General features: G+C 41.6%; 1 protein-coding gene across 1 annotated transcript in view; it reads left to right on the top strand.

Moving 5' to 3' along the window:
• Window positions 1–22,896, top strand: part of shroom4 (shroom family member 4) — a 65,073-nt gene that overhangs the window by 20,945 nt on the left and 21,232 nt on the right. The window contains exons 2-3 of the mRNA XM_034165088.1: window positions 2,275–2,444; window positions 2,559–2,746. Coding sequence (XP_034020979.1) covers window positions 2,275–2,444; window positions 2,559–2,746 — 358 coding nt within the window. The remainder of the gene's footprint in view (window positions 1–2,274; window positions 2,445–2,558; window positions 2,747–22,896) is intronic.

A 22,896-nucleotide genomic window follows, 5' to 3' on the forward strand; every position in this document is an offset into this window, starting at 1 on the left:
GATGTCCTGCAGCAGTACGTCAAACCAGTCTACAGCTCTCTGAAACATGGTGCTATAAATTGGACAGAAAGAAGAACAAGAAGAAAAAGTACACTTGGACTTTCAAATATCACGCAGAAAAATTAACGCTGACTGATGGAACAAGCTGCATTTCTGAAAGACCCCATTTATTATTGATGGTCTGAGAACAAATATTATTTAATAAATTTAGATATTGCATCAAGAAAAAACAGCAGTTAAAAAAAACAGCAGTTTAAAATTTGTGCACATTACTGTTTGAAACTGTATGATTTATTCCTGCAGTGTTACTTTGAGACTGCCACTAATGATTTCTTTAATTAACCAGTTTGTATTTATTTTTCTGACTACTTATTGATTTAATGCTTATCTTCAAAATGTCAAACATTTTTAGAAATCTTATTTAATTTAAAAGCCCAAAAATATTAATCATTGGAGCCCTATGGGTATATTTTTTTATATATCATACCTTCAATAATTTCCTTGTTAAGCTACTTGCATATAGTGTAATGCTCATATGTTGCATATCAAAATGTTCAGATAATCTCAGTTTGATGAATCTGTAACATATATATGTCAAGAACATGGTGTCAAGATGGAATTTAGTTCTCATTTTCAAAATATGAAATGCGTTTTTAGAAATTCTTCAAATTGTAAGTAAAAGTACTCCTTTATTCGTGTGGATGAACTATACTGTTCTGCTGTGAGAAATGGGGTTTACCAAAGTCTTTGGGTCACAAAGTAGTGTAGTATAAAAAATATATATTGGTGTTTAATAAATGCCCAAAACAAAAATAATGTGCATAATAATGTAACATGCTGTCAATCACTGTATATTACTAAATTTGAGTGACGGAGATAAAATAACACTAAATAAAGACTGCATACAACATATCAAGCGTCACTCGCTCCTTCATACTTAGAAATTTTTTCATGGAGTCGCCAGTGATCTAAAGACACCCCAGAGAAGCTTCAGCCATGTGAAATTCTCTGGCCTCTTTGATTGGCTGTGAGTGAGGGATCGTCTCCATACAAGATGCACGATCCCAGAGAAGAACTTGTACTTTCAGGAAGTCCTTGAATGAAGTCTGTGTGGCATTCCCTCGCTAATCTACTAATGGAAAAATGAGGAAAAATTGATTATGATGCAGGGGTGCGTCATTAGACTCTGGGTTAAATTTGCAAGGATAAAATTGGGCCGGGGGACATCTGGATAATTTGACCCCAATCCCCCCATTGGGGTCAAATTATCATACCAGAGAAACTGTTGCCAGTAAGCTTCGTGGTGACGGTGGTGGCTGCTGCTGCTGTTGTTCTTGTTGTTGTTGAGACCTGATGAATGTCAGAAGCAGAAACAACTAGTTTTCAGATTCTAATGTAGCTGCTCTATTATTAATATTCCGATGTGTGACGTGGTGTTTCAGCAGAAACACATCACAAAACATGAATCTCTCAAGTCAGAAATGGGACTGAAGCGGTTCGTGTCGGAGCTTCATATCACATTTGAGTTTGCTCACAAAGCACAGCTTCCCCTCTGAAGATCTATAAAAATCCTAAATCTGAAAACTCTCCTGTTTCCATCACACACTTTCCTCTAATTGTGCAGCGGCAGCAAGAGAATGAATGAATGAACGAGCAGGGCAAACCTGGTTCTGATTTTAATCACTTTATTTCCATCAGAGTGCAATTAAACTTTACAGCAGCTACGTCAGATCCTCCTTTAGAAAGCAGAACAAGTGAAAGCTGACTTATTTGTTGTGCAGAAACTGTCTTTAGAAAGCTGTAATAAGTTCACTCAAAACGGCAACTGAGAGACGTCGCACTTCCAAATGAAGACAACCTGAGTGTTGTGCAGTAATTTGTATATACAGTAGTGTTCAGAATAATAGTAGTGCTATGTGACTAAAAAGATGAATCCAGGTTTTGAGTAGTAACATGAAATTGTAACTGTTTATTTCAGTACAAAATGAGTGTTCAGGAAATGTGTCAAAGTTCTTTATGATGGAAAAACCTCTGATAACCTTCATGTGAACAGTGTCCAGTAGTTTGAAAAAGCATGTTTTAGTCATTACAGTACTTTAAAAAAAACATTTTTTCTAAACGGGACTAAAAGTAGCTTTTTGCACACTGCTGTTCTTCGTTGTTGGAGTTGGCCTTCGCCGTTTCCTGTCAATAAGTCGGCTTGTGTGCACCTTTTGTTTCCTTTCTTCTCTTCTGTTAACCTGATTTATGGCTGAACCACAAACTCATCATCAGCGTCCGTCCCTGTGAAGCCTCAGAAAGGTGGCGAAACATCCCAGCGATGCGTTAACAGCTCCGACTTCACCGCTGTGCGACCGCTTCAGTGGAATGTTGGCGCTTTCTGTGGGATGGATGCTGCAGACTGTTTTGGAGTTCCTCTTTGGGGCAGCGTTGCCTCGGAGACGGTGACCATTTAACAGAAACGTCTCCAAAAATGAGATATCAGCTTGGCAGCATGAAGGCGTCCTTCTTATCCTCCTGATGATTTTTTGTTGTTGTTGTTGTTGTGCTCTTTCCAGACTAAATGTTCATCTCATGTCTTTCTCTCGTCTCAGATCGAGGATGGAGGGAAAGCCGCCCAGTGCAAGAAGCTGAAGGTGGGCGATGAGCTCATTAACATAAATGGCTCCACCCTCTACGGCAGCAGACAGGAGGCCCTCATCCTCATCAAGGGATCGTACCGAATGCTGAAGCTCACGATCAGGAGGTAAACGTAAAGTCAAACACAGACTTTCTTTGGGCGGGATATCCGTGCTGCTGTCAGAGTTCAGCACGTTTGTTTTCCTAAAGCGGATGTGCGGTTTGTTCGTACGACAGCCACCTTGATGTTGGTTTTGATTCATTGCTGCAGGGAAGGAAGGACGGTGAGCGAGGAGATAAAGGAGTCAGGGTTATTTTCTGGTGTGCCATCCATCTGTTACGCAAACGGAGATATTTTAATGGGAGTGACCTATGACCTTCAAGGTGTGAAAAACTTTTTCTACAGGTAGTTTTCCGTTGCAGCCAGTGAGCTGTAGCTGAATGTGTCTTGCTCAAAGGCACGAGTTGGTGTAGAAAGAGAAGTGATTACTCTGTTTTTTTTCTCTCTCTCTCTCTCTCTCTCTCTCTCTCTCTCTCTCTCTCTCTCTCTCTCTTTGCTGTGCCATTCCTGCCCTGTTGCTGGTATTTTGGCTCTGGAAGCAGAACTAATTCTCCTCTGCATGCCAAAGTCCAGTTGGTGTCTGAGCAGGGACGAGTCCAAACGTAGAATGAGGTCAGACTGAACCTCATTTCTGCCTCAGCATTATTTATTTGGAGGGAACTTGGTGATAAATGGTCAATGGACTACATTTATATAGCGCTTTTCCATCTGCACTAGATGCTTAAAGCGCTTTATAATGCCTCACATTCACCCCGATGTCAGGGTGCTGCCATACAAGGTGCTCACTACACACTGGGAGCAACTAGGGGATTAAGGAAGTTGCCCAAGGGCCCTTAATCATTTTCTGGTCAGGCTGGGATTTGAACCGAGGATCCTCTTGTATCAGTCCCAACGCTGAACCACTAGAGTATCACCTCCACAAATACGATACAATAAAAACAAAACATTTTTGCTTATTCTTTGAATTCTTTTGTTGTTGGAGTTTGTTCAGAATTGTGGATGCTGTGACTGTGACTTTGAATGTGTTTGTTTTTTTTTTTTTAATTTATGTATTTAATCGGTGTTTGACTTTAAAGGGAGCTATGGGCCCTATCTGTGCAGTGTTATTACAACCCCTGGGAAAAATTATGGAATCACTGGCCTCGGAGGATGTTCATTCAGTTGTTTAATTTTGTAGAAAAAAAAGCAGATAACAGACATGACACAAAACTAAAGTCATTTCAAATGGCAACTTTCTGGTTTTAAGAAACACTATAAGAAATCAAGAAAAAAAAGATTGTGGCAGTCAGTAACGGTTACTTTTTTAGACCAAGCAGAGGAAAAAAATATGGAATCACTCAATTCTGAGGAAAAAATTATGGAATCACCCTGTAAATTTTCATCCCCAAAACTAACACCTGCATCAAATCAGATCTGCTCATTGACATTGACCCTATGTGTCTTTTTGCAAGGTATGTTTTTGCAGTTTTTGCTCTATGGCAAGATGCATTATCATCTTGAAAAATGATTTCATCATCCCCAAACATCCTTTCAATTGTCCAAAATATCAACATAAACTTGTGCATTTATTGATGATGTAATGGTAGCCATCTTCCCAGTGCCTTTACCTGACATGCAGCCCCATATCATCAATGACTGTGGAAATTTACATGTTCTCTTCAGGCAGTCATCTTTATAAATCTCATTGGAAAGGCACCAAACAAAAGTTCCAGCATCATCACCTTGCCCAATGCAGATTCGAGATTCATCACTGAATATGACTTTCATCCAGTCATCCACAGTCCACAATTGCTTTTCCTTAGCCCATTGTAACCTTGTTTTTTTCTGTTTAAGTGTTAATGATGCCTTTCGTTTAGCTTTTCTGTATGTAAATCCCATTTCCTTTAGGCGGTTTCTTACAGTTCGGTCACAGATGTTGACTCCAGTTTCCTCCCATTCGTTCGTTCATTTGTTTTGTTGTACATTTTTCGATTTTTGAGACATATTGCTTTAAGTTTTCTGTCTTGACGCTTTGATGTCTTCCTTGGTCTACCAGTATGTTTGCCTTTAACAACCTTCCCATGTTGTTTGTATTTGGTCCAGAGTTTAGACACAGCTGACTGTGAACAACCAACATCTTTTGCAACATTGCGTGATGATTTACTCTCTTTTAAGAGTTTGATAATCCTCTCCTTTGTTTCAATTGACATCTCTCGTGTTGGAGCCATGATTCATGTCAGTCCACTTGGTGCAACAGCTCTCCAAGGTGTGTTCACTCCTTTTTAGATGCAGACTAATGAGCAGATCTGATATGATGCAGGTGTTAATTTGGGGGATGAAAATTTACAGGGTGATTCCATAATTTTTTCCTCAGAATTGAGTGATTCCATATTTTTTTCCTTTGCTTGGTCTAAAAAAGTAACCGTTACTGACTGCCACAATCTTTTTTTCTTGATTTCTTATAGTGTTTCTTAAAGCCAGAAAGTTGCCATTTGAAATGACTTTAGTTTTGTGTCATGTCTGGGATCTGCTTTTTTTCTACAAAATTAAACAACTGAATGAACATCCTCTGAGGCCGGTGATTCCATAATTTTTGCCAGGAGTTGTATTGCTGGTTTCCAACTGACAAAGTTGTTATTTTGCTCATCTGTTGATGGATTGGTGTGTTCGTCTTTAAATGAGCTTTTGTCAGGCACAATGTCGGTGCATTCACCACAGATGACCGAAAACCTAGTCTAAAGCTTAGTGTAGTTTTCTTGTTATTTATTTGACACAGTCTTGCCTTACATAGGCAGGTGCATGATGCACACACAGTCTTCTTGTATGCACAGTGAAACTGAACTGAAAACAACAATTAAACTAAATAAAAGTAAAGGCTAATATAAATATACAAAACTTTACGTTCCTGCTTCACCTCAGGGAGCTTTGGTGGCTGCTGTTCACTTGCATGCTTGAGAAAACCTTCCACTTGAATCCGCTGTACAAATAGCTGTGCACCTGGTCCCAGAGCCAAAAACCACCAGTGACAAATGATCAAATTGGAGCCGAACACGCCTTAAAAGGGTTTCCGGGATGTGTTTTAAACTGTACACCATGCATCGTCTGTCTAGGGTCAGCATCTTATCCCGACTTGCTCACATGGACTCAAATGCAGCGCCAGTCTGGAGGATTTTGTGATATTACAGTTAGAACTCTGTCATTTCTGAGAGCTTCACACACCTGTTCGGCAGGAACAGAGCTTGTTCTGGCTTTGAACGTCCATCAGATGTCCAGCATTCACCGGTTTACGTGGATTCTGCTCCCGCCTCTGCAGTGTGCAGACGCTGCCGTAATACGTCTACTGTACATAAACACGTGCACACACATAAAATCACAGACTGTGCCTGACAGCCGGGCACGCATGCATGGCTGTAGGAATGCTACTGGGTTTGAGCGTCCCACCCAGTTAAATCCTGTGTGTGTGCGTGTGTGTGTGTGTCAGCGTCTGCTAGGAACTCGGGGATTTTCCCAGCACTGTTTGTGTTGACCATGTCTGCATTAAAAAGCAACAATCTTTGATATTTACCAAGAAACAGCACGTTGTCTTTAAACAAAAACCACTCAGTTAATAAAAAAATAATGTCATCAGCTTTATTGGTACTTGATTAATCATGTAATTAATTTATTAAGGGGGAAAAATACAGAATTTCACTTGTTCCATGTTGTAAAATCAAATGATTAAAGTTGTTTTGATTGACAAACTGGCGGCACTGATGGTTGGGTTTGGTTTTGTTCCTGGGCGGGTATCTGATCACATCCTGGTCTTTAGTTTTAGCATCAAGGAGCCGTCTGGAAGGTAATTCAGGAGTGCAGTGCCAGAAAACACCCACTTCACCCACATGAGAGTGATGAAATGTGCAGATTTGTGCGTCAGTCCTTGGCCCGCTCTCATTAGCACCTCTTTTCATGTTCTCATCTCATATGGCATAAGGTCAGATCAGTGTCTTCCTGTTTTGAGCTTATTAAGGCGTTATTATAACAAGTATAAAATATGAACAAGCACCTGGCACATTCTGTGTATTTTTTTTTTTTTTTTTTTTGTTACTTGCAGCTCATTTAAATCTCATTTGAGCTAAACTGAGTTGGAGAAGAGCTGCAGGGATGTGTGCCTGTCTCGGAAACACCAGGAAATTACTCAGTGGGGTTCCCCCCGTACAGTATTTTACTGCGGAACTCTTTTAAATAAACGCCCTCGTTAAGTTCTGAATCAATTCAATTCATCAATTTTATTTATATAGCGCCAAATCACAACAAACAGTTACCTCAAGGGGCTTTATATTGTAAGGCAAGGCTATACAATAATTACGTAAAAACCCCAACGGTCAAAACGACCCCCTGTGAGCAAGCACTTGGCAACAGTGGGAAGGAAAAACTCCCTTTTAACAGGAAGAAACCTCCAGCAGAACCAGGCTCAGGGAGGGGCAGTCTTCTGCTGGGACTGGTTGGGGCTGAGGGAGAGAACCAGGAAAAAGACATGCTGTGGAGGGGAGCAGAGATCAATCACTAATGATTAAATGCAGAGTGGTGCATACAGAGCAAAAAGAGAAAGAAACACTCAGTGCATTATGGGAACCCCCCAGCAGTCTAAGTCTATAGCAGCATAACTAAGGGATGGTTCAGGGTCACCTGATCCAGCCCTAACTATACGCTTTAGCAAAAAGGAAAGTTTTAAGCCTAATCTTAAAAGTAGAGAGGGTGTCTGTCTCCCTGATCTGAATTGGGAGCTGGTTCCACAGGAGAGGAGCCTGAAAGCTGAAGGCTCTGCCTGCCATTCTACTCTTACAAACCCTAGGAACTACAGGTAAGCCTGCAGTCTGAGAGCGAAGCGCTCTATTGGGGTGATATGGTACTATGAGGTCCCTAAAATAAGATGGGACCTGATTATTCAAAACCTTATAAGTAAGAAGAAGAATTTTAAATTCTATTCTAGAATTAACAGGAAGCCAATGAAGAGAGGCCAGTATGGGTGAGATATGCTCTCTCCTTCTAGTCCCCGTTAGTACTCTAGCTGCAGCATTTTGGATTAACTGAAGGCTTTTCTGGGAACTTTTAGGACAACCTGATAATAATGAATTACAGTTGTTGTGTGGGCTGCTGAAGAGGAGGTACTGCTGGCCCACCACCACCAGAGGGCGCCCTGCCTGGAGTGCGGGCTCCAGGCACCAGAGGGCGCTGCCGCCTTATGGGAGTAGCCTGGGTGACAGCTGTCACCATCACCAGACACAGCTGTTCCACTCAGCACAGAGGTATATCAGGAGGACGGCGTCTCCACCTCAGTGCCGAGATATCGCCTAAGACTGAGGTAATATTCTCTGCATTTATATTCTGAACAACCAGCTAAACTTGTTAAACCTTTTCAGGACTGTTGACTACTGATAGCTTCATTGCTTGGATAAGTACTCACCTTCCTGCTGTACTTTGACAAGAGGTGGAGGCGGCTTCTCCCCTCTCCGTTACTGGGTGCGGTCGCATCCACACCTGTGTGTTGTTGCTCTCTCCCGCCAGCAGTACCGGATCCGACGAGCGGAGGCAGTGGCCACCTGGGAATTCGGGACTTGGCGGTTCCAGTATTTCCAGGGTTCGGTGGCAGAGGAGATCTGGGTGGTTCCGGTTCGACTGAGACGGACGTCTCCTACCTTCGAGCCTGCCCACACGACACCAGCGGATTCGACCCCAAATTGTGATTGTTGTATTTATTGTGCTCGTTTCACAATAGTAAACCTTGTTATTTACCTTCTCCATTGTCCGTTCATTGCGCCCCCTGTTGTGGGTCCGTGTTCCTACACTTTCACAACAACAGTAGTCCAGCCTAGAGGAAATAAATGCATGAATTAGTTTTTCAGCATCACTCTGAGACAAGACCTTTCTAATTTTAGAGATATTGCGTAAATGCAAAAAAGCAGTCCTACATATTTGTTTAATATGCGCTTTGAATGACATATCCTGATCAAAAATGACTCCAAGGTTTCTCACAGTATTACTAGAGGTCAGGGTAATGCCATCCAGAGTAAGGATCTGGTTAGACACCATGTTTCTAAGATTTGTGGGGCCAAGTACAATAACTTCAGTTTTATCTGAGTTTAAAAGCAGGAAATTAGAGGTCATCCATGTCTTTATGTCTGTAAGACAATCCTGCAGTTTAGCTAATTGGTGTGTGTCCTCTGGCTTCATGGATAGATAAAGCTGGGTATCATCTGCGTAACAATGAAAATTTAAGCAATGCCGTCTAATAATACTGCTTAAGGGAAGCATGTATAAAGTGAATAAAATTGGTCCTAGCACAGAACCTTGTGGAACTCCATAATTAACCTTAGTCTGTAAAGAAGATTCCCCATTTACATGAACAAATTGTAATCTGTTAGATAAATATGATTCAAACCACCGCAGCGCAGTGCCTTTAATACCTATGGCATGCTCTAATCTCTGTAATAAAATTTTATGGTCAACAGTATCAAAAGCAGCACTGAGGTCTAACAGAACAAGCACAGAGATGAGTCCACTGTCTGAGGCCATAAGAAGATCATTTGTAACCTTCACTAATGCTGTTTCTGTACTATGGTGAATTCTAAAACCTGACTGAAACTCTTCAAATAGACCATTCCTCTGCAGATGATCAGTTAGCTGTTTTACAACTACCCTTTCAAGAATTTTTGAGAGAAAAGAAAGGTTGGAGATTAGCCTATAATTATCTAAGATAGCTGGGTCAAGCAGGCGAAGAAAAGGTGCACAGTAGATTAATTATATGATGTAAATGTCGAGTGAGGAAATACGGAGTTGGCACACGATTAAGAAGTTTTGTGGACTGAAAAATGGCCTTTTTGTTGAATTTTGCTGCCTGTTCTCTCTTTGATATGAAGGCTAATATCAGATTTAGGGTGTGTTAGGTTGAACCTGCAGGTTGGAGGTTTGCACCATGGGAAATAACGTTTTAATTCTTAGAGGTATGAAAAACGCTTTAATGTGTAAACAAAATTAGTCCCCCCCCCTGTCATCGTTGATGACATCTGAGCTTTCTGACTTACTTTTAATAAAGCAGGTTGCTATAGGTCATCTGGGCCAAATGAACACCTTTCCTTTAATTTGACCTTTAACCTTGGTTGGGTTCATTTTGATTTCCAAGAAAATCCTCGTAAACCCTTGTTTTCCCACTCGGAGTCACCACAGCAGATCTGAGGTGGATCTACATGTTGATTTGGCACAAGAAAATCCTTGTAAACAAACAAGCAAAAAGCAACAGAGCATCAACAGCAGCACCCTCTGGTGGTGTCCACCCGCCATGGTGGGACGGACAAACACACCCTGAGGTGAACTTCTGGCCCCCCTTTACTCCGTCAGATTGGTTCGTATTCTGTGTCCTGTGTAATGTTGTCCTGTATTCCTGAAATGCCAGCTAACGGAAGGCTTGCAGGCTAAATTTGGTAAACCGCAGGAATGTACTGCCTGACCCGACAGTTTAGTGGAGCGATGTGCTGGGATCTGTTTTAGTTTTATTCAAGAACAACAATTTATAGGGATTTTAACAGGCCAATTTTTAGGGAAAGAACCCATCAGGCTTTTCACTAGTATTGTTTTTCTCAGATTCAAAACATCTACTGATTTAAAAAAAAAAAAAGCATCATAATTAAGCAGAAAGTCATACTGAAAACTGCAGTTATTGGTGTGTTGCTTAAATTACTGAAGTGTCTCAACGTGAGATTGTGGCAGCAAATAAAAGTGGTGGTTTATTGGCAGCTGAAGGTCTTTACTTTCACTGGAACCTACACACACACACAAACTAATAAATTAGTTAAACCATTTTACGACATGTATTCAGTTACACCGTTCACGGTGCAGTACTTCGACATGTATTTGAATGTATAGCATGTAGCTGTATAATTCCCCAGATGTGGAACAATATTCAGATCTGCTCCAAATTCCTTCTGCCCTGCAGGTTTCTTTTCCTTATTTTTTCTTTTTGTTTAAAGATCACTGATAATTGATTTTGTATGAATAAATTCACAGCTTCATGAATAATGCTGCCACTAAATCAAATGACCACAACAAAAAAAGTGTTCTGTCAAAAGATAGGAGCAGTGGACACATTCAAAAGTGAAGCCAAAGTGTGTGTTTCGCCCCCTAGTGGCTCGGGTGTTTACCCAATGCCGTGTGACCTCTCACCTTCTTTTAGAAGGTTTCTGAATTAAAACCAGCCACATTTTTTATTTATTTATTTTTTGTCTCGTTGGTTGAGGAGTGAGTTATAATTATTCTGATATATTTCTGGAGGTAAAAGAATAAAGCGGATGTTTTGCCGCTTCGACCTGGACATGTTTCTGCCGTGGTCGTTCCTGTTTTGTCAGACCTTTTGTTAGATCTGTCCACGGCCTGTCGGTGGACAGTCATGGCAGAGGCAGGACATTCTTGAACCTTAGCAGCTTATCCTGTTTCTCCCAAAGTTTCAGCTCCAGATTGGGGGGGGGGTTTGGTGAAAATTTATGCGTGTGAAAAGAAGCTTTTTCAGTGGAAATCAAACAAACAAAAACTGCTGGCAGAATAGGAAAGGAACATTTTAGAATTTTCAGTGTGGGTGTGTGGGAGCATTAACTCTGTGGCTATTTTGAACCATAAAGTTTTATTTTGTCTTTTATTCCTGTCTGATTTAACCATTTGCACACATGCAGTTTGGTGGTTAGTGATGCTGAGACTGAGCGATCCGAGTGTTTGGGTATTCTTTAATTTGCAAAATATTTATGCATTTTCCTCTGAAAAATTAGGTTGTTTTTTTATATGCTGATGATCAAACATATGGGGCCTGTGGTAGGGTTATATAAATAATTTTCTGAGCACTTCACATCTTATGCACCTCACAATTTTAGTGGCTGTTGTTGATTTCCAGTGGGTACCTTGGGGCCTAGAAGAAAAAAAAAACAAAAAAAAAAAAACGTCTACAGGAAACACAAATCCCCCCCCCCTAATTGTTTTCAATTTTTTTTAACTGCTTTTTTAAAATTATTGATTAGGCTAATGTTGCTGAAGTATCTAAATCAAGACTTGACCTCACCAGCTTCAGTTTAACATATTTTTATTGTATCAGTCTTTGTACCTTTTTATAAATGGTAACAAAAACCTCTTTCAAATGCCTTAACAAATAAAGACTTCAGAGACACGCACACAAACACCCCAACTCTTCCGATTACTGGGTAGCAGAGTATTAAATGTCCAAGAGTGCTCATAAATGCAATTTTTACAGTCAACATGATCCATGTTTGTCACAGTCGGGTGCTACGTGGCAGAATGATACGCTCACATGGAAAATTGCAAGTTGCGCCGTAGTCGTGTTTGATGTTTAGAAGAGGTAAATGGGACTGTGCGACAAAACGCTTTCATCTAAACTTGGTCTTTTATTTGTGATATGCTTTGACAAAACATTTATTTTGCTCAAAGTTGAAAGGGACAGAGGAGAGACATGAAAGGACAGAACAAGGATAAGACAGAAGGGTTGGATTTTTTGGGTTGGTGGGTAAAACCGGAAGATAATCTCATCTGAATCAAATTTTATCATGGATTTGCACACCAGGTTGGACTTCAATTGCCAAAAAGAAATAGTCTGTGCATTTGTAATATAAAAAATGACATCATCGTTATACAAACTGTTACTGAGTCACAGCCTTTGTGGTGAAGCTCAGTTCACGGAATTGATCAATTTTCCAGAGTTCAAATTGCATCATAGGAGCCTTTTTTTTTTCTGGTGACTTTTTTCCCATTGGTGCAGATAAGTCATACAATACTGACCCGTATAGCACTGCGACATTTTTCCCATCTTAAACAGGAAGTGAGCCAACCCATGCGTTTCACTTAAATATTCCTGCTTGCAAATGAGGTCTAAACGCTCTCAGCCATAACAACTCCACAAGAATCTGATTGGTTGAAAGGGCAAGGAGCTGAGAACTTGCCATTTAAACTGAAGTAGCACCCAAACATGCCGACGCACATCTTTTCTCCAGAGGATGAACTCGGTGAGTTGGAGAAAATGGAAGCACCAAACAATTGGCCAGCTAATGAAATCTAAGCACTGCCTCCTGAGGATCAGATGTAGCATGATTAAGAAGTGTCCATAAGGAATGAATCGGTGATCTCGCGACGTAGCTAACAGTTTAGCGCCATCAGGGATGCAACACCAAACAACATGTTGCAGACAGAAGATTAAGATGGTATCCAGAAACATGTTTGTGTTTCTGTAAAGTAGAAAGCATGAATAAATACAAACATATTAAAAGTATAGTACTTACTATAGTATAGTAAGTATTTGTGCACTTTACCGCCACGATCGGAACTAAGATGAACCAGACAGTAACTTTCTAACACGAGTCGGTCGGGCACTGTCCCTGTGTGGTAGTGGTAAAAAGCCTTTGTTTCTTCTAATGAACCCAACCTGTGCCCGCTGCCTGACTGTTGTACCTCTGGTTCTGGGTTCGGTGTCGAGCTTTGTTTGTTCAGCAGCGTTGCCAAATTTCACAGTTTGTTCTTGTTCTCATGAAACATTTGCTGGTTTTTGCTTTTTATGTCATTCTAGAAGCTTCTTATTTTTTTCGTGGCACATGAACACAGGCACTGTGTGTAATGTTCCTGCTCACAGCCGTATGGATAAAATATTCACATGTCGACACTCACACGTCCCGTTGTTTAGATTTTTTGGAGGGGAGTCTGCAGGGTCCCCGGAGACTGGGGGTAAGACTCAAGTCTGCGATGCCAAGAACCGTGAAACACAATAGTCTGCCCCCATCAGTCCTTCCCAAACTGAACAATACACATTCCTGCCATTCCTCAAGACCTCTTCCTCTCTCACACAAATGCAGAGGAACACCGTCTGATTGAAAAACAACTGGGAATGCGTTCTTGTGATGGGAGCAAAAAGAAGATTCGACATTCATGTATCATCGGGTTACAAGTAGCACTGAAACAATTGCACACTGTTAACTTGTAATTTCATTAACATAATCTCAGGATGTTTTGATATTTCATCAGACTTGTAATGAGAAGTTGGAGAGCACACGTCTTCTCCGAGACTAAACAGTTTTACTCTGGAATTAACTGTGTGTTTGTCGACCCCATTTATTACAATAATCTTCCTAAAATCACCAGCGTGTGTTTCTCTGTAGAAATCCAACTTCTTATTCAGATGTGCATAAAATTCCACTTGTCGATGGTCAAGAGACTGTTTATAAATTTAGTAAACACAACAGCAAACTAGCTCTATCGCCCCTTAGTGGCTGGGTTCAGTACAAAGACTTAACGCTGCCTAATTAAGCCCAAACAACAGCCCAGATTTCAGAGTTATTGATTTAAAATCCTTGAAGTTACCACAACAGTCTGCAGGACTTTATACTTTGGAAATGTGCAATTTTACGTAAAATATAATATAATTCTACATGTCAAAACCATATTTGAATTGTGTACCGTATACTTCCAGTTTACTTTTTATATACTTATCAGTACTTTTTTTTGGTAAGGGTTTGCACAAACTGCTTGAGTGAATATTTCTCCTCATTTCCGCTGATTGTAGCAGCTTTTGTGTAACTTTTATTGAAACAAATCTAAAATTGCTCTGAGTTTGACTTCACAAATACTCCTGTAACTGGCCCCTTTAAAGCTGTTCTGCTACACGCCGCTTTGTCGTTGGTCTTGAACTGATCTCTGTAATTTCCGAGCTTTATCATTCACTGGTGAGCACGTTGGCCTCAGGCTGCTTTATATCCGAATGCGTCTCGTTCTGTCCTCGACGCGTGTGGTCCTGTACATTTTGTCTGTCTCCTCTGGCCTGGTTTTTATTAACTGGCCCATTAAACTGCGACTCCAGGATACGTGACACTGGACCGACTCCCCACAAACGCACACGTACACACACGCACAGTGGGCATTTGACACAAATTCCTGGGGGCCGTTTTGGACACATGTTAGAAAGATGTTTTGAGTAATGGAACAGAAGAGGAACCAAGACATGAAGTGTCATCCTCGAAAATCAGTGGTGTGAAGTTCGATGGCAGCTGTGCCTTTTACCCCATAACACCCACAGTTTATGTGCAACTTTTACTCCTTTTGTGTTTGACTCTTTGTCAATCATCTTAGTTGTCTCAGAGCTGTACAATAAGGCTGTAACTATCAACTGATTGAGGATATAATATAAGATGATTATCATATTAGGATATAAGATGATTTCGTGGCTCTGCTCTAAATTTTTAAGATGTCAGTTTTAGGCCTTGTTTTATGATGATCCATTCTGACTTTGCACTTCATCTTAGACAATATTTTGGACAAAAAAAATCATTGAATGATGTGCTGTTGAATTTTCATGTGATATATCAACAACATCGTTAGCTTTCAGCAGGCCTTGACATTAAAGGACATGTTGCACGTTATTTAAAGTCCCAGTTAGTAACACAACAGCAAAGTATTCATGATTGTAAGTCGATCTGCGCACATGTGGCAATAATTAGTGGTCGCTGATGTATTTTATTGCTAATTATTCCTCTTGCTCTGAGACTTAGCAGGTGCATTTCTGGAAAACGTCTTATGTGGCATATCTCAGCATGTGACGTACATTTTAGAAAAAGCGGAAAGATCCTGATGGTCGACAGACAGAATGAAACAAATGCTGCCATGTCTGATAATGTAGCTTCTGAGCTTTCATTTGAAAGTGATGCCTCGGATTTACAGAGGATCCTTTGTTGAGCTCTAACACTTTTATTCTTCTTCACGTCTAAAGTCATCTTACAAACCACCATCCTATGCTGTCTAGCTACACTCTCTCCTGCCACCACCTTCCAGTCTCCAATTTATTTTAGCTTGCATCTCCTACAAAGAACGTAGTCCACCTGTGTGTACCTTCCTCCACTCATCCTGTGCTCCTCCCGTTTCTTAAAGTAGGTGTTCACCACAGCCATTTCCATCCTTTTTGCAAAATTAACTACCATCTGTCCTTCCACATTCCTGTCCTTGATACCATACCTACCCATTACTTCCTCATCACCTCTGTTCTCTTCACCAACATGTCCATTGAAGTTTGCTCCTATCACCACTCTTTCTTTCTTGGGCACACTCTCCACCACCTCATCTAACTCACTCCAGAAATCTTCTTTCCCTGTCTCAGAACCTACTTGTGGGGCATATGCACTAATTATATTCATTCTCACCCCTCCAGTTTCCAACTTCACACTCATCACCCTGTCAGACACTCACTTAACCTCCAACACACTCTTAAGATACTCTTCCTTTAAAATGACCCCATCACCATTTCTCTTCCTATCCACACCATCATACAATAACTTGAACCTACCACCTATCCTCTTAGCCTTAATTTCCTTCCACTTGGTCTCTTGCACACACAATATATCTACCTTTCTCTTCTCCATCATATCAGCCAGCTCTCTCGCTTTACCAGTCATACTGCCAACATTCAAAGTTCCGACTCTTACTTCCATCCTTCTAGATTTCCTCTTCTCCCGGTGTCTCTGGACATGTTCTCTTCCTCTTCTTCTTTTCCCAGTAATAGCCCAATTTCTGCCAGCACCCTGTTGGGCAGTGGCAACGGTAGCAGTTGTTGTTAACCCGGGGTGCAACCGATCCCATATAGAAATTTGATTTGTGCTCTGCTTCTTTATTTTGGCTTGTTTCACACCGGATGCCCTTCCTGATGCTACCCTACTCATTAATCTTGGCTTGGGACTGGCACTCAGAGTGTACTGACTGCACACCTCATGTGGCTAATATTTGACAAACTTTAAGGTTAAAGCCCTGCCTCCTTCTACCCCCCGCATTAACCCGGGATTGGGACCAGCACTCAGAATGTCCTGGTTGTACACCCCATGTGGCTGAGTTAATAATAATACTACTAATTATTATTTATTATGTGCAAAAATATCTTTAAAATGTCTTCAAAAGTACACTTTTACTCTTAGGGGATTGGATGGGGCTGCTCCAACCCTTTTCCCCTCTGGCTCCGCACCTGTACAGTCTCTGTGAGCAGTAATAATACAAACAGGATGAGAAGAAAAAAACTCTTATTTACGTCAAAATCACTACCTGATTGACATGCGCCTGCATGCAGGTATTTGAACCAAAGACACATGTAAATATGTTCATAAAATGTTTAAACTGCGTGTGCGATGGCTGTTATTAGTACGTCGGCACCACGTTTTGAAGTAGAGACCGATGTTGATGATGTGTCTGATTAAAATAGACTCGTTGCTTGTTTAAACCAAAGCAGAGTGTTAATATGCTTTTAAAACATGAGCTGTGGTGAGCTTGGCGGCAGCGCTTGCTGCCTGTTTGCTCCACTGACACACTGCTTATAAAACACAGCAAGAGAAAACATGCACTTTAATTTATCCGACAAGGATCAGTCGAGTCGGGGCTCTGTACGTCCCCAGATTTAATCATAATGTTGGACCACTGCAAGTACGATTTCACGCTTCAACGCACTGATGACTGATCCAAACCAGTAACTTTGCTCCCAGAGAGTTTGTAGTTGCGTCGAACTGATAATGTCGAGCTCTGATTAGGAACAACTTTTCAGCACATAGCCTACATCGATGTGTTGGTCAGAAATGCATAATCAGGGTGATGATTGCATGAACTTGCAGTGCATGAGGCTCAGGATGCAAACAAATCTGTCCTGGCTGCAGGTCAACACGGACACACACACACACACACACACACACACACACACACACACACACACACACACACACACACACACACACACACACACACACACAGCGGACGAGGAGGAGGAGGTGAGGTTGTTTAGGCTTCAGTATAGTTAACCCTTCACCCTTTTGAAGGAAAGCCGGGGAATGTAAGGAATCTGCTCACATGCTTTGACGTTGCGCGCGCGCGCACACACACACACACACACACACAGAGTTAATTTGTGGAGTCTGCAGGAGATACGCGCCTCCAGGAAATCCTTTGAAGCTCAGCGAGAGCTTTGGGTTATTAAGTGTCTAATCTTTGTGTGGTTGGTTAACCTTCAACGCAGCTAGTGTCGGGCGCTCGCACCTCTCTGCACGTTTGCTGTGCTGGGTTTAAGTCTGGTCAGATTGTGACTGAGTACTGATGCAGGGATCTCATTTTTAGCCATCAAATCAGTCACAATGGAGTCAGATTTGTAGGAAAATCTGGTTACTTCTGTCACAGGAGCCAAACTGTAATCTTAAAAACTTAGTTTTGCAAGAGGACAAAGGTTCCAGTCTTCAGTCTGACTGTGTGGTTATGAGTGTTGGACCCTCACCACTGACCTAAAGCGAAGTCTGGTGGTCGCGGTAGGATTGCCAAAAATCCATATCTCTGTAAATTTTAAACATCTGGTGGTGCAACTGTATTTCTCTTTTCCTTGTCTTTTTTTTTCTGTTAAAACCAGCGGCTTCTTTACTGCTGCACATCAGCACCGTCTTGATCGTTGTCCACAGACGTCTTCTTACTTTTTGTTTTTTCTACCGGGTGCAGAATTGCATACAAAACCAGCAGACGTAGCAAACAAGGTTTTCAGCCTGTTAGTGCAGCACAAATCTTATTTCTGTGTGCTGAAACTAAACTGCATTTCTTGATTATTATTTTAAACATTACCAATTTTCTCTGTTATTTTCAAACACTTCAAATCCAGTGTACACCAGAGATAATGCACTGTCGTGAGGTGGTGGTGCACATTGGTCCATTAAAAATGTCTTTGTGTTGTTTGAGTGCCCATTATTCCCTTTTAGCGTTGACCAGAAGAGTCCATCTATTGAGTTCAGGTCAGATGAGTTGGTTGGCCAATCAAGTACAGTAATACCATGGTCAGCAAACCACGTACTAGTATTTTTGGCACTGTGGGCAGGTGCCAAGCTCTACAGGAAAAGGAAATCAGCATCTCCATAAAGCTTGTCAGCAGAAGGAAGTATGATGAGCTTTAAAACCCCCTGGTAGACGGCTGTGTTGACGTTGAACACCACCATCAGATGAGATGGTGTCCCCACATCATCACTGACTGTAGAAACCTCACACTGGACTCCACTTAGATTCTGTGCCTCTCCAGACTCTTAGGACCTCGATTATCAAATGAAATGCAAAATTTACTTTCACCTGAAAAGAGGACTTTGGACCACTGAGCAGTGATGCGGTTCTTTTTCTTCTTAGACCAGGTAAGATGCTTGAGACATTGTCTCTGGATCAGGAGTAGGTTGACACTAAGAATGCGACACTTGTAGGTGACATTTCTGTGTGGTGGCTTTTGACGTCCTGACTCCAGCCTCAGTCCACTCCTTGCGAGTCTCCCCCAAGTTCTAGAATCAGCTTTGTTTGACAGTCTTCTCAGGGCTGCAGTCGTCCTTGTTGTTTGTGCGTCTTTTCCTACCACACTTTTCCCTTCCAGACAACATTCTATGAATATGCGTTGATCAAGCGCTTTGAACAGATGGCTCTTTCAGCAGTGGCTTCCCCTTCTTGTAGAGGGTGTCAGTGAGTGTCAAGTCTGCAGGCTTCCTCATAAATGTGGTTGTGTGTATTAAACCACACTAAGAGATCCATAGTATTTATACTGCATAAACGCTCAGTTACTCAAACTGCAAATAAAATATTGTAGTATTTTGATATACATTTATTATGTCTGTTTTTTTTTTTTTTAGCTATGGTCTTTAATTATACAAATAAAAAAATTAATAAACATGAGAATGCTTTAGTTTATATATGATGAGTAGAACATATGAAAAGGATATTCAACTTTTTCTACAAGTTGCACCTGTAAACAAATGGTCACAATTCCTAATGACTTTGGTGATATTTCTGTTAAACCCAGCGTATTAAAAGCTGAAATTTGACACTACAACCACATCTTGATCTTATCTCTATCTCTATATCAGTTTTATCTCCATTGTGATGGCGTATAAAAGCAACATTACAAAAATCTCCAAGGCCCAAATCCTTGTGGACCTGACTAGGTGCTGCCTGAGTATTGGTCAGTCAAGACCCAGGCTGGTTGTGTAAGGTCTGGATGCGGCCGTGCATAGCACCGGGTCATGCTCCCAGACCTTCCTGGACTTTTATGAAGATCTGAGACAAAACATCTTGATCAGCACTTTGCTGTTGTTATCAGTAACACAGAGTGCAGTGGTCAAAGTCATAGCCGCTGGATGATGATTCCTGTAACAGAACTGGCTGGTAAAACAAATACGTCTCAGCCATGAAGACAGTGACGGGAGGTGAACAGGTCCAAGTTCCCTCCTGTTCATCCATCACCTCTGCTAATTGTTCATCCGTTAACTATTCTGCAGATTCCTGCATTCTCCTGCAAGCCACCCATCCTCTTTCACATTCCTCTTCTTTCAACACATTTTGTTTTTACTCCTTTTTGTGCCAGAGGGGAAAAAACCGTAGTCTGTCCTACAGTCTGTGTTTCTTTGCTCATTTGGTCTTATTTTAAGTAAGGAAGTACCTCTGCATTTTCCCTCCATCAAACAATAACAGTGTGGAACTCTGGGTATTATTTTAGCCTCTGTCCAACACTTTATCAGTTCTCCACAATACTTCCTCTCTGCCTGACTCACGCATCCTGCCTGAGAGAGAGAGAGAGAGAGAGAGAGAGAGGAGGAAGGAATGGGATGAAGAGAAGAATGTGCAGGAGGGAGACATGTTTTTTTCTCCCAATGAGAAGGAGCAAGGGAGGAGGAAGAGAGGAAAAGGAGGGAGAGGGGATGCGAGGCTCGTAGGTTGGTTTCTCGCTCTTGGCCACAGTCGGCTACTCCACTTCAGATGGACATCAGCTCACAGAGTGCACTTTATCCGGAGTCTTACACTCTACGGAAACAACTCCGCTTTCCCACAAGACCGCAGCCAGCGTAATGATAAGGCACAACAATAAGGCGCTACAAGGCGGCGCTTCGACTTTGAAAACCTACACGGGGCATTTGTTGTAAGTCCGTGAGTTTGTTTGAACTGACTGGAGCTGAGTTTGACCTGAGGGTATCAGAGATGCCCGGACCTGGACTAGGATCGTTTTGAGGATGTTTCAGCTTGTGGAGTCCAACTGGCTTGAAGGTTATCTCACCTGATGTATTGTACCTTCTTAAGAAAGTACCCACCCCAAGGCATTGATGCGATTTGTCTCATTGTAGACGGTCGCCTGGTTTTGAGCAAATCAGCGTCATTTAAAGCTTTGAAACTTCTTACATTATTTCCAATCATCTAATCTTTCAAAGGTCATGTTTGACAGCAGGCATTTTGTTGTTTTGCTTGTCCGTTGGACTGTCCAGGGTCTAAATCTGTTTATCCGTCTGCCTCTCTGGCATTGGTTCTATACTTCCTTGAGGCTGTGTGTGACTCAGATTATGCACGTTGACCTTTGGCATATCAGTCAGCTGTTACAGTTTCTGACTACTAAATGGGACATTCCAGTGGACCATTTCATAGAGGCTCATTCAGAGCTGCAGACAGCAGTGAATTTATAATTTCTCCGCCTTCGGGTACTGTCGAGTTCTGCTATCCCCTCATGTTTTGACCACATTAACAGTTGTTGTCAAGCTGTGACCATCCCTGTTGAGCAAATCTAACCTATTGCATTTGATTTATCATCTGGTTTTCTTTAGATCAGGTAACATGAAGCTCTCCTTGAAAGCGTTTCGGTTTCATGTCAGGTTTCTTGGTTGGGTTTATTTCGTATGAACCCACAACAGCATTGACTGACCCGTTATCTTGGTTTCCACGCCAAGGATCTGTTGTTATCTCGTGTCTGCACGCAATTTGTTCAGATGAATTATGTGATTGGTTCTTGCACACCAGTTATCAACACCGCCAGGTCGGGTTGCCAGCTGAGTTACTGTGACATAATCAGGACAGCGGGACCTCTTTGGATTACATTGTGTGCTTGAAAATGGATTCATGTGCTGTGTGTTGGTGGGGTTTTTTTCTGTGTGTTCTCTAAATAAAAGCAACACAGACTTTATGGAGCCTTTGGTGATGTCACATAGTACAGCCATGGTAAAAGCTTTCGTTTTTCATTCTTTTAGGTTTTTCATGCATATGGATGATGCTATAGATCTACAACCGTTTATTTTCTCTGCTGAGGAGGTGAAGTTTTCTGCATTATGTCTTGGTTTGTCTCTTAGCAGGAATTCTTGCAAGGTTTTCAGCTAATTTCTGCAAAGGTTGGTGGGGGGAGAGTCCGCTGGATGTTTGTTGATTGATTCTGGATCTTATTTTGTTGTTGTTTCCTTTAACACAGTCAGACGGAGCATCTCCAGGACTTTGTGGTGATATGTGGTCTCCAACTACCCCAAGTAGTTTGGATTGATCAATCAATCAATTTTCAATCAATTTTATTTATATAGTGCCAAATCACAACAAACAGTTGCCCCAAGGCGCTTTATATTGTAAGGCAAGGCCATACAGTAATTACGTAAAAACCCCAATGGTCAAAATGACCCCCTGTGAGCAAGCACTTGGCGACAGTGGGAAGGAAAAACTCCCTTTTAACAGGAAGAAACCTCCAGCAGAACCAGGCTCAGGGAGGGGCAGTCTTCTGCTGGGACTGGTTGGGGCTGAGGGAGAGAACCAGGAAAAAGACATGCTGTGGAGGGGAGCAGAGATCAATCACTAATGATTAAATGCAGAGTGGTGCATACAGAGCAGAAAGAGAAAGAAACACTCAGTGCATCATGGGAACCCCCCAGCAGTCTAAGTCTATAGCAGCATAACTAAGGGATGGTTCAGGGTCACCTGATCCAGCCCTAACTATAAGCTTTAGCAAAAAGGAAAGTTTTAAGCCTAATCTTAAAAGTAGAGAGGGTGTCTGTCTCCCTGATCCGAATTGGGAGCTGGTTCCACAGGAGAGGAGCCTGAAAGCTGAAGGCTCTGCCTCCCATTCTACTCTTACAAACCCTAGGAACTACAAGTAAGCCTGCAGTCTGAGAGCGAAGCGCTCTATTGGGGTGATATGGTACTATGAGGTCCCTAAGATAAGATGGGACCTGATTATTCAAAACCTTATAAGTAAGAAGAAGAATTTTAAATTCTATTCTAGAATTAACAGGAAGCCAATGAAGAGAGGCCAATATGGGTGAGATATGCTCTCTCCTTCTAGTCCCTGTTAGTACTCTAGCTGTAGCATTTTGAATTAACTGAAGGCTTTTCAGGGAACTTTTAGGACAACCTAATAATAATGAATTACAATAGTCCAGCCTAGAGGAAAT

The sequence above is a fragment of the Thalassophryne amazonica genome, chromosome 23 (genome assembly GCF_902500255.1).
Source record: "Thalassophryne amazonica chromosome 23, fThaAma1.1, whole genome shotgun sequence".
NCBI lineage: Eukaryota > Metazoa > Chordata > Actinopteri > Batrachoidiformes > Batrachoididae > Thalassophryne > Thalassophryne amazonica.